General features: G+C 41.0%; 1 protein-coding gene across 1 annotated transcript; it reads left to right on the top strand.

Annotated features, from left to right (window-relative positions):
• Positions 1-895: 895 nt before the first annotated feature.
• On the top strand, positions 896-8,615 carry tmem109 (transmembrane protein 109). The gene is made up of 3 exons (XM_027283467.1): positions 896-1,220; positions 1,445-1,547; positions 7,004-8,615. The coding sequence occupies exons 1-3, from the start codon at positions 1,017-1,019 to the stop codon at positions 7,375-7,377; spliced, it is 681 nt and encodes a 226-aa protein (XP_027139268.1). The 5' UTR covers positions 896-1,016; the 3' UTR covers positions 7,378-8,615.
• The last annotated feature ends 3,580 nt before the right edge of the window (positions 8,616-12,195 follow it).

Here is a 12,195-nt window from a genome sequence, read left to right as displayed (position 1 = left end):
AGACTCTGGTGGGAATAAAAAGAAAACATGCGACAACTGTATTATTTTGTAAAAAACAACAACAACAACAACAACAACAAAAAACAAGCAGAATTCATAATAAAGAAACAAAACAGGACATAAATTATGAAACCATGTCAATATTAAAGAACAACAACTGATCAGATACTGGATGTACGTACAGTTTCAGTGTGTCCATGTAATCCAACAGAGTGAAGATTGGTGCCTGTTTGAAAATGTGTTGCCATTCATACTTACATATACTTTCCATAGATCAAATAATAAATAACAATGACAGCCTCCCAGTTATACTGTATCAGCAAAGGAGGTAAAGGGTGGGTGGAGCTGAGGCATGCTGAATGATGCCTGGGTGCTCAATCAAGCCACCTGTGCTGACACCCACCTGTCAATCAAAGCGGTACGCTGTTAGTTATGTTTTAAGTCATAACCCTCAGTACAGTTGTCATGAAGGGGGAAATTAGTTTTTTGTACCAGGCTGTAAACATGTTTATTTCTGCTGTGAAGTTGGACATTTGAACATGGGGACTTATGGAGACTGACTCACTTCTGGAGCCAGCCTCAAGTGGACGTTTGAGGAACTGCAGCCCTCCTAGTGTTGGCTACACTATGTTGAGCTTACATAGTCAACCTACATACAGGTGTGATGATGAAAAATGAATATTTGATCTTTACTCATGTAAATTTGGCAGCATGAGCTGTTAAACATACATACAACATACATGTACTATAACAGTGTCATGAAAACACTGAAAAACGTCAAAACATGCAGGCTACATGGAGTCAAAAGAACCGACTCCGTAAAAAGATTCGTTCTGCCCATTACTGGAGGAAAGTCGTCGTGGAAACTTGTTGCTCACTCAGCCCAGTGGGGGCAGACATGTTTTCTCATTCATACCAAGTTCGTCCACATCCTGTGGAGCCTGCAGTCGCTGCTGCTTCGTGTAACTTTTTACGTGTTTTCCTGATAGTTCGCCTCTATCACGCACGCTTTCAGGATGTTTAGCTCCTCCAAACAAAGAGCCGTGGTCGGGCTGTGGCTGCTCGGCGCCCTGCTGATGTCTGTTTCGGGGGAGAAAGTGGTCGAGAGTCGCTCCGGGATGATCCATGAGCTCCGGGCGGCTTTGGCTGACCTGACCGAGGAGGGAAAGACTTACCTGGGCAGGCTGGCCGGGGAGCAGACGGTGCTGTCGGTGCAGAAAGTGAGGGAAGGAAATAATGGAGTCAGCAGAGTGCAACAGTGTGAAGGAGGCTATTGCGCCAAATGTGGATTTGCATGTGTTGTAATGTGTGTGAATGGAAAGTGAAGAGTGAAGGGTTACTTCCTGGTGCGTTTGTTTTCTCTCTCACTGTGGACTAAAGTAAATGTGTGTAAAGCGGGCGGATCCTCACTCACCTCCCCGCCCTCCTCTCCTCTCTCCCCCAGGCTTTCTCTCAGGTTCTGGGTGTTGTTGCAGGAAGTTTGGCTGGAGGTCTGAACGTGCTCCTACAGTATGTTTCACAATTCCTGAAGGCTGCTGGAATCCAGGGTAACCATCACATCTCCTCCTGTCCTCATCACACTGTATCTTTTTATTACTCATTCACATTTTTATTGAATTCTTAATAGCAGAGTATATGATTACAGGGTTGATCATACATTTCGGAATCTTTGCATAAACATATTATGACATAAAAAAATAAAATACAATTAGAAAAATACAATAAGAGAATCAAGTATGAAAGAAGAAAAAATAAATATGTGGGAAATCCAGTCCACAGAAGAAAGAAAGGAGCTGTGCTGTATTTAGTCTCTGACTTCTTAGGCTGACTTTTTTCAAGTTCAAGTCAAGTTCAAGTCGGCTTTATTGTCAATACTGCAATATGTACAAGACATACAGAGAATTAAAATTACGTTTCTCTCTGTCCAAACAGTGTGAAGATGTAAAAATATATATAAAATAAAATATGAAATAAAAAAAAATATATATAAATATATATATATACAATATATACAAGCTAAAAGACATCCGGGAATAGAAAAGTCTGGAGATATAAATAGTATGAACCGTATAAGCAGAATTATCAATATTAATATAAGTATGACAGTATGATATAAATATAAATAAAGCAGTATGGTAGAATTATAAATTGACAGAACTTCAGTATGAACAGGTCTATAAAAATTAAATATGTAAACAGGTGTACATAGTGCAAATTTGCTTTTCAAGTATTTTTGAGTCTGTAAAAGTGGCTGGTGCCTTTTGGGGGGGGTCAGCAGTGTCCAGAATTTGTGGGGGCAGCGGGCGGAGAAGGAAGGGGGGGCAGTACTGGGAGGGAGTTCAGCATCCTGATGGCCTGGTGCATGAAACTGTCTCTCAGTCTGCTGGTTCTTGCCCGGAGGCTCCTCATTCTCCTCCCGGAAGGCAGGAGGCTGAAGAAGTGGTGGTTGGGGTGGGTGGGGTCGCCCGCAATGCTGAGTGCTTTGCGGGCCAGGCGTGTAATATAAATGTCCTTGAGGGAGGGGAGGGGGGCACCGATGATCTTCTCATCTGCTCTCACTATGCGCTGCAGGGTCTTCTTGCAGGCTGCAGTGCAGCTGCCGTACCACACAGTGATGCAGCTGGTCAGGATGCTCTCGGTGGTGCCGCGGTAGAAAGTCAAGTCTTTTTTATTAGTCCTTGTGTAGGTCCAAAAAAGATCCCAAGAGGTCCTTCCATCCTCCTTGTTAGCTACAGTTTGTGAAGCATAGACTCATAACATGTGGTCTCCACCACTGCATTAGTCCAGTCTTTTAGATTAGGAGATACAGAAGTTTTCCAGTGTCTTAAAATAACTCCGAGAGCTGTGACCAAGCCACCATAATGACAGAAAGAGTTCTTTTTGATATATTCCGTCACACTGTATCTTGTTTCTTCTTTTTGTAAGTCGCTTTGGAAAAAAGTTCATTGGTTTTCCGGCCTCCTGTGTTTTGAGCAGCACCCTATGATAACAGCGAGTGGTTGTGGGGAGTAGAGTGAGAAAGTCAGGGGGTGCCGTCGAAAGTGTAGCTGAAATTATCTGGAAATGCCCTTCAACAAGCAAAATAACTGTTCTAGTACTCGTCATTATTATGATTTACTTACCTAACTGTCACAGGTGGCTATCAGACCTCACTAACAGGTTCTGACTGTGTGAACCATGGTCAAGTTTATACATCAACAACTACTGCTACAAACAACATGCATTACTGAGAGAAAGATTTCTAACACGGAAACTAACACGGAAAGCGGTGGCGACGAGGCTACGCTAGGTGAGATGTTCTCCTTAGCTTCCATGCGTAACGCCATAAGTAAAGCCATGGCTAATGCTGCATCTGAGCTGGAGAACATTATTCTCACTTTAATTTCAGAATAAGGCAGTCGGTCGGTAGTGTTTGAATGACAGCCAGCCACACAAATGACTTGAGGGGGGCCCACAACTCAGCGGCTGAAACATCCCCCTATATAAGAGGTCCAGGAAGAGGACCATTTCTTGTTTACTGTCACGTTTTATTGCTGACTGTTCTGTTATTACTGTTCATGGTTCTTATTTGCTGTTGTCAGGGGAGGCGAGTGAATGTCTAGGAGAATGCTGGTCTATAGCTGACTAACAAACAATTTAAGGTTATCACCCTAAATGTCAATGGCTTGTCGACTCCTGTCAAGAGAAGTAAAGTGATATCAAAAAAAAAAAGGGAAAAGGCACAAATTATATCCTCTCAAGAAACCCATCTAACAGATCAGGAACACGAAAAGATAAGAAAATTGGTTTTAGACATACTTATTATTCATCATTTAAAACAGGACGCAAGAGGGGCGTGGCTATTTTGATGCCAAATTAGGTTAATTTTGAACTCCAGTCAGAGAATAAAGACAAGGATGGCAGGTTTATTATGGTAAAGGGCAAATTAGATGACAAGGACGTGACCCTGTTGAATGTGTATGTGCCCCCAGGCAAGAGAATATTTGATTTAATAGCATTCCAGTCTGCTGGAGACTCAGTCTGTGCAGGAGACCTCAACACATCTTTGAACCCAAAGTTGGACACAACTGATCAAAAAAGGAACATCACCCCCACTTAAAGATGGATTAAAAGAAGAATTTGAGATCTAGGTCTGATAGATAGATAGTTTAGAGGGATTTCCACCATCTACTTAAACCGTCACAATGCATATTCAAGAATCGACTATCTATTTGTGCATAACTTAGAGAGGCACAGGCTAAAGGAATGTGAGATAAACCAGAGAGATATATCAGATCACTCCAGTGTCCACTTAAAATTACATCTAGATACGAGACCCAAAATGACAATGTGGAGATTAAATGTAAGCATGTTAAATAGCCCTGAGTTTAAAGAGAAAATAAAGAAAGAATTAAAAACATATTTGGATTCTAATGATGATGGGATTGTGAATCCATTGATGCTGTGGGACGCCGCCAAAGCAGTCCTGTGGGGGAAAATTAACTGAAGAAATCGATAAGGCGATCTCTTCCCTGAAGTCCTCTAAGTCTCCAGGGACAGACGGATTTCTGGGAGAATGGTATAAATCACTGAGGCACAGTTAATACCAATACTACATAAAAGCTTCAATTACACCCTGAGGGAGCTACTATCTCAGTGACTCCAAAAGAGGGCAAGGACCCAAAGGAATGCGGATCTTATAGACCCATCAGTGTTTTAAACCAAGATTATGAATTATATGCAGCTATTTTAACCAAAAGAATGGAGGAAGTGTGATACCTTTTCTGATTGATGAAGATCAAACCAGGTTTATTAAAGGTAGACAAACTCAGGACAATTTAAGGAGGACCTTCCACATTGAATTATTGAATATATAAAAAAGGAGCTATCCTACTTAGTATGGAGGCAAAAAAAGGATATGATTCGGTGGGGTGGGAATTTCTTTATACAGTTATGGAAAAATTTGACTTCCGTGAGAAGTTCATTAAAGGCATCAAAACACTATAAACATCACCCATAGCCGGAACTAAGGTAATTAAGGTTGTCAGGGCTGCCCAGTCATCCCAGTGCTCTTTAATCTTTTTATTGAACCTCTTGCTCAAGCCATCAGAAAGAATCCCGACATGAAGGGCATCACAATAAAAGGTATAGAATGCAAAATATGTCTTTATGCGAATGACGTCTTGGTCAGCCTAAAGAATCCAGAGACAGGAATACCAAGATTAATGGATTTCCTGCAGATGTATGAAACCCAGGCTACACCTTTTAATGTTGATAAAACACAAGCCTTGGCATTTAATTTTGTGCCATCATTAGATCTTAAAAAACAAGTACAAGTTCAACTGGGACTCTACCTCTATTAAATACTTGGACGCTAAATAAACAAAGGACAAAACACAGTTATTCTTGGAAAATTATTTAAGTATTAATTATCGAAGATCAAGACAAATGGGCCTCCCTGCTCCTGGAACTTGGTAACAGAATTTTGACAATAAAGACAAATATTTTACCCAGACAACTCTATCTGTTTCAGTCCTTACCCATTTGTGTTGAGAAAAAGACTCTCCACATCATGTCTACTAGATGAAAACCAGGATTTCATAGAGTTCAAAACCATCTCAGTTAGAGACAGCCTTGTTTGGCACAATTTCTATAGGTATCTCCAACTCCGGCACTACTTTGATAAGAACATTAAAGGACTTATACAGTATTCAGTATTATACAGTATCAAGTATTACCAACATGTTTGTCAAAGCCTATAATACAAAACTGTCCAGAAAGATCATTGGAGAACTATATAGACATAGCTGAATTAAAAGGTCACTCAACAAATTATATTAAGGCAAAATGGAAAAAAAAATTGAGAACGGTAATTATTTCTGAAGACTGGACAAATGTAATTAACACACAAATCACCACTACAGCCTCACAACTGTAGAGAGATTTCTCCTGGAAAAATTAGATCAGATTTTTTATAACACCAAAGCAAAAGTCTAAACAGACAGGACTACAACCTACATGCTGGAGAGGACGTGGACACAGTATGGCAGATCATACACATATCCTGGAGCTGTCCCATTCTTAAATCCTTCTGGGAAGGAGTTCAAAGCATAATTCTAGCATAAGTCTTGCAGTATAATTTTAATTTGACTTGTTTATCATTCTACCTGGGTAATATGGACATAGAAGTACCAAAGAAAGACAGATACGGTCTAAAAATCTTCATGGCAGCGAGCAAAAAAGCCATAACAAGAGGATGGCTCAACACAAAAAGGAAAAAGGTAATGCCCTCTGGGAAAAATGGAACGCCTAATCAGGGTCGACCTACTCGCAACCCTGCGGTTCTCTCATGTTTTATTCTTATGACTGTGCGCATGTGTATGTGTGCAATTCTGTATATATGAATATGTTTCCGGTTATTTGGACATGTGGGTGTAAGTGAACACGTGTACGTATGTGCACAGGCATATGTGTGCATGTCTATTTTTTGTTTTTCTGCTTTACTTTTTTGTTGTTTCTCTTGTATCACTGACACTACATCGCTATGCAATGTGCGATGGTGGATGTTGCTGTCTGTGGTGAAACTACAATGTTCAGAAGATGGACTACAAAGTGCATCTTAGAGACTTCTCCTTATGCGTTTATATTGTGCAGGATATAGATTTATTTTTCATTTCATTGTGAGTGGGAGCAGTGAGTACTCTGTATGTTCGACAGGCTGAGGAGTTATTTGTTCATTTTCAGATCCCGATGTGACCAAAGCTAGTCAGAAGTAGTAAATCAATAAATCAATATGCAGCAATAAATACACACACCTAACAGTCTGAAATCCTGTTTCTTCTTCTTCTTCTTCTTCACATGATGCATGCATGATGGAGGAGACGTCACCTCGGATCTGCTCAAACAATTCATCAATATAAATAATGAAATAATTATTACTGAATTACATGATATCATTACAGTGTGATATTGAATGTGATATGACAGTCTGATATCTCTGTGCTTGTTTTCCTGTTGTCCACAGCTGGCCTGCCCTTCAACAAAGTGACTCCAGAGGGTCTGATCTTTGTCGTCCGGTGGGTTCTTGTGGCTCTCATTGGCTACTGGCTGCTGTCCCTCGCCTTCCGATTGATTACATCCACTCTGAGGCGGGCTCTGTGGCTGCTCAAAATAAGCTTGGCTCTGGTATGTTTCGGACTCATCCTGAGCGACCACACCGTGGACACAGAGACCATGGGCATCCGACTGGCCGTTCTGGTGTGCGTCTGCGTTGTGTTGGGCGTCGGGACTTCCAGGGGCCCTAATGCAGCCGATAAAGCAGCTCACCTGGAGGAGCAGGTGAAGATCCTGGAGAGACGGCTGAGAGAGATGGAGAGGTGGAGGAGGACAGAGGAGTGAAGCGGGACTGAGAGTCTGTCCTATCTGATGATGGAGCACTGCTGTCCATTTAAGGCCTCTGGAACGTTTCCACACTTTTGATGTTTCTATTCAAAAGTAATTCATTACTCTTTGAATTATCACTAAAGCAGGGTACACATATTTAGTCATTCCTGGACGCGGTGATTTGTTTGTATGCATGTTATTTTTTTTTTTTTCAATCCTAAGAATGTGCCACAGTGTGGTGGACAGCTCTATTTAGAATTACTTTTTTTTTTTTTTTAAGCTACAGAGGGAGCGGGTCCTCTTCCAGAGTCAGTGCCATATTTTAACAATAGCCCAGAATGGACAAACTAAATTGTCTAAATTTGTTTTTTTGGAAGTTTCTTGGCCACCTTAGTTTCTTTGTATGGACGTGAGGCGAGGGGTATTCAGTTGATTCCAATTAGGCCGGAGGTGTGGGCATGCCACCACACACACACACACACGAAAAAAATAAAAAAGAAGTTGTGGTTTTGGGGTGAGGTTCTTGCTGGAATAATGTCTTGACAAACTAATGCATCCGTCCACCCACATGTGACACGTAGACATTATCTACACCTCCCACTAAAACATCAATGACTGAATGAATGTTCATGTTTCTGTTCCTGTATGAATTCAACAAGATACCAAGTGTTTGTTTGTGTGTAAACTTTGGAGGTGTGGAGTGTATGGACTTGGACAGAGCCAAGTTAGCTGTTTACTGCTGTTTCCAGTGTTTATGCTAAACTAGCCTGACTCCAGCTCTGTGCCTGATGCATGGACAGAATATCAAACTTCTCATCTCACTTGGAAAGAAAGCTAAATTAATCACAGTAAAAAATACTTTTCTGGAGTTACTGGGGTACTTTTCTGGAGACATGCTGCTGGTTCTGACCCATACACAGGTTCAACCCAAGTCATGGAAGTGGTTTGTATGTATTCCATGCAGTTAACTTGCAGCTGTACAATCAGATTCATCATTTCAAATCAAGTCTCTTTATGCTCATTTAACGGTATTCCATCATGTGTTGGTGTGTATATTCATACTGCTGCAGTCTGTCCTTTGAGTAAAGTTTGTATTCAACATATTGCACCATATACCATTGTTCTACTTTTATATAAAACGTTTTTACAATTGAAAAACCTCTAAGAGCAACATTTAGTTAAAGACAGGTACTTTACTCTGACATGAATATGTCCAGCTATAAAAGCTCATAATAAAAAGATTCTGTAAATGACTTATTGTACCATATTCTTCCATGATTTGTTAAAAAAACAGTTGCAATTCTAAATGCTTTGGTTCTCATGTTTGTTTCTTTAGTTTGCAGTAAAACAACACAAAAAAGCCAAATCTTAAATATTCAATATTCAAATATTCCACAAATGGACCAGACAAAATGACTGGTACCCCCATCTTAATATTTGGTAGCACATCTTTTGGAAAACATAACTGAAGTCAGTCTTCCACAGAGTTTCTTCCACCTTTTTTTTGTTTTGGACCACTCTTCTTGGATCTTTTAGACTCGATGGGTTCCTTCTCCCAAACATTGTTCCGAGGTCTCTGATCACCTGTGGCTCTCTGGGATTTAGATCTGGATTCATTGTTGGCTACTTCAGAACCCTCCACTGCTCTGTCTGGGTGCTTCTTTTTTTGTGATTAACATTTTTTTTTCTTCATTATTTCAACAATAACAAAAATCATCAGTTCATGTACGACTATTACAACTACGCTAGCTGCATCAATGAAGACAAGACGTAAAGTAAACTAAAACAAAAATAGATGGAAAATGATTTGATGGCAGGTCAATACAACAAATAAAATAAGCACAGCATTAAAGACATAATTTGTTAACAAACAAAAAGATTAAAAGTAATAATAGCAAAATAAAATACTATACAAGAAGAAGCACTGTTTTGTATTTATCCTCAATTAAGAGAAAACTTGCATCTCTCCACAATATAACGGCTTTCAGGGTAAGTATTTGCCCCACTTTGCTTCATATAGATCCAATCTACCCAGTTGTTTATATGACATTTTTTCAAATGCTGCAAGTTGTGCCATCTCCTTTGCAGAGAGGGGACACCCTCCGTCTTCCATCCCCTGACAAGTATTTGTCTGCCCATCATAATACTGGTTTGGACATAGCCATGAGTCTGAATCATCATAGAATAATAGACAGCTGCCTCATGTCCTTTTCCATAACTCTTTAGAATTTTATCTAGGACCTCTGCATTGTGGGGAACCGATGCAGTGGACCCAAAAATCCCCCCTAACATATGTCAGAGTTGCAGGTACCTAAAAAAAGTGGGATGTAGGGATGCTGAACTGCTGCATAAAGATTAGCCAAGATTAGCTTCTGAGACTGTTTTTTAGCCAGTACAATAATCATCCTTCCCAAATTATCCTTAATTTGCTTGAGCCATTTAAACTGTAAATGTTTACTTACTAAAATTATAACACCCTTGCTCTTGCTACAGCCTATGCTGCAAAAAACATGTCCAACCCATCCTGCACAGAGCTTCTTGGACTCTTTTGACGTGTTTCTTGGAGAAACACCACATCATTTTTATTCTTAAGCATGGTCATGACCCTTTTTCTCTTAACGGGGTTCCCCAGCCCCCCATTCACATTCCAAGTGGAGAGATGCATTAAACCTATTTGTGAGGACATGCCTGCCTACACATTAAAACATACAACTATTTATCAAAAGCAATACAGTTACACAGTGGTGATGACTAAACACAAACACCCCCATAAAACTAACAAAACAAAGAGTGTGCAACTGAACCTGAACTTTGCACATTTCAACCCCCACAGAGGTCCCTCCAATGGAGGTCCAACGGTCCATGTCTGGTCCGAGAGGCTCCACTCTTCGTGATTCATCACGTCGCTGCTGTGGCAATGAGTCTACACTGGTGTCTTTAATTAAACGTTTGGGTGCGTGGGATGAGAATGGAAACAAATCAGTCATTCAGTACTCATTGCATAGCGTCTATGAAAGCCATGGCTCTCCCTGGGGACAATCAAACATTCTCTCACCCTCGCTGGTCTCGATTCCCAGCTTAACAGCATCCTGAAGCTCACCTCATCTGGGTGGCTCTGGAGTAGTTGGTGAAAAGCATAATAGTAATGTTTCCCTAGTTCAGCTTGCCTGCAAGCTGCCCGCAACACCTCATCCCAGTCCGACGATCTCGGAAAGCTGGCTAGTATTGGTCTGGGTCTGTCTCCTGGTGTGGATTGCTGGCTAGCAACCTGATGTGCCCGTTCAATTTCTCATCTCCCTTCTATGTTCAGCAAGTTTGGCAACAGCTCCTCCAAAAATGTCACCCCCCTCTTTGCCCTCCAGAAAGCCGACGAAGTGAACATTATTGCGTCGTGAGCAGTTCACCATGTCTTCTAACTTTATCTGTCCGACACCTGTCTTGCTAGCTGGCGGGTTAGCTTGCCCCTCCTGCTCGGTCATTTCCAAGGATTCCATTGTCCATTCCATTGTCGTCCATTCTTGTATTTAGGAATGAGAGTTTAGTCTGTACCGATGCAGTGGTGCATACGTTTTTCTACCAGCCCCCACAGATCTTCAGAAATTTTTATTAGTGCTGAGTAAATGTTTCTGATATCCTGAGCTATATCGTTGGCTTGTTGCTGGTCGGGCTCGTTAGCTCCATCTTGGTCTTGCATCATGGCATCATGGCATCAGCCCAGTCTCAACACGCTGAAGTCTTAGCAGGTTTTCACATTTTAACTAATAACAAGTATACTGGATTCTAATATCTCTGGTGTAAATGTTTTAAAGGATAAAGGCAGCAATGCAGTGTGGCGATTGCGTCACGTGACTCTGTCTGGGTTCTTTTTGAGGTTTGGGTCATTGTCCTGCTGTAAGACCCATGACGCCTGACAGAGACCCAGCTTCCTAACACTGGGGCTTACATTGCGCCCCAGAATTTTTTGGTCTTTATATTTTAGGTACCGTGCGCACAGTCAACACATCCAGTGCCTGAAGCAGCAAAGCAACCCCAAAGCATCAGTGAACCTCCACCATGGTTAACTGTAGGGAGCTGTTCTTTTCTTTGAAGGCCTCATTTTGTTTTCTGAAAGCAGAAGTTCTTTACCAGAACTCTTAGAAGTTGATTGAGGTTCTCTATCCACTATTCGAATCCTTCGGTGCAATTTTTCATCACTTTTTCTCTTTTGTCCACTTCCAGAGAGATTAGCTACAACATTATGTGACAGGAATGCAGGGTTGCTAATATTTTTGGCCATGACTGTGATGGTTAGCATCATTTCTATAACATGATAACAAGATTTCCGTTTATGATGACAATGTAGCTTCACTGTGAAGAGCACAGATTAGAACTCACTGACTTACGACTTGACTTAGAGCTCGCAGTTAGAGACTGATCTTTGACTGATTTTGCTTCTAGTATCTTTTTAGGAGAATATCAGCAGTAAATAAACATAAATGGACTGGAGGATTTTAACTCCCAAAATAACATGTGGAGGAGTTGGTTCGAGGGTTAAAGCAGTCTGTAGTCTGAGGTGTGTGTGTGTATTTTGGTGTTTGTGGCTGGCTCACATTTTATGGCAGTATTTCATCATTTTATTGTGCATTTCATATTTGTGTGTGTATTTGCTTGTCTAGCTCAAACACAATGCCCAGCACCCAGGCGTCATTAAGCCCATGATCCACTTCTTTGCCAATATTTAGATTATTGGAGGCAGAACAATCACGTTGCATTGTGACCACGTCTGCAACACACTCCACAAAGATGCCCCAGTGTGATCCTGATGGACTCAAACACCACTGTAGCTGTGGAAAG

Source organism: Larimichthys crocea, chromosome X (assembly GCF_000972845.2).
Source record: "Larimichthys crocea isolate SSNF chromosome X, L_crocea_2.0, whole genome shotgun sequence".
Taxonomy (NCBI): Eukaryota; Metazoa; Chordata; class Actinopteri; family Sciaenidae; genus Larimichthys; species Larimichthys crocea.
This window is presented reverse-complemented; position numbering and strand designations above follow the sequence as displayed.

Coding starts and splice junctions, on each gene's coding strand:
- tmem109 (XM_027283467.1), top strand. CDS start 1,017: ATGTTTAGCTCCTCCAAACAAAGAGCCGTGGTCGGGCTGTGGCTGCTC. Junction 1,221..1,444: donor CGGTGCTGTCGGTGCAGAAA/GTGAGGGAAGGA, acceptor TCTCTCCCCCAG/GCTTTCTCTCAGGTTCTGGG. Junction 1,548..7,003: donor GAAGGCTGCTGGAATCCAGG/GTAACCATCACA, acceptor TGTTGTCCACAG/CTGGCCTGCCCTTCAACAAA.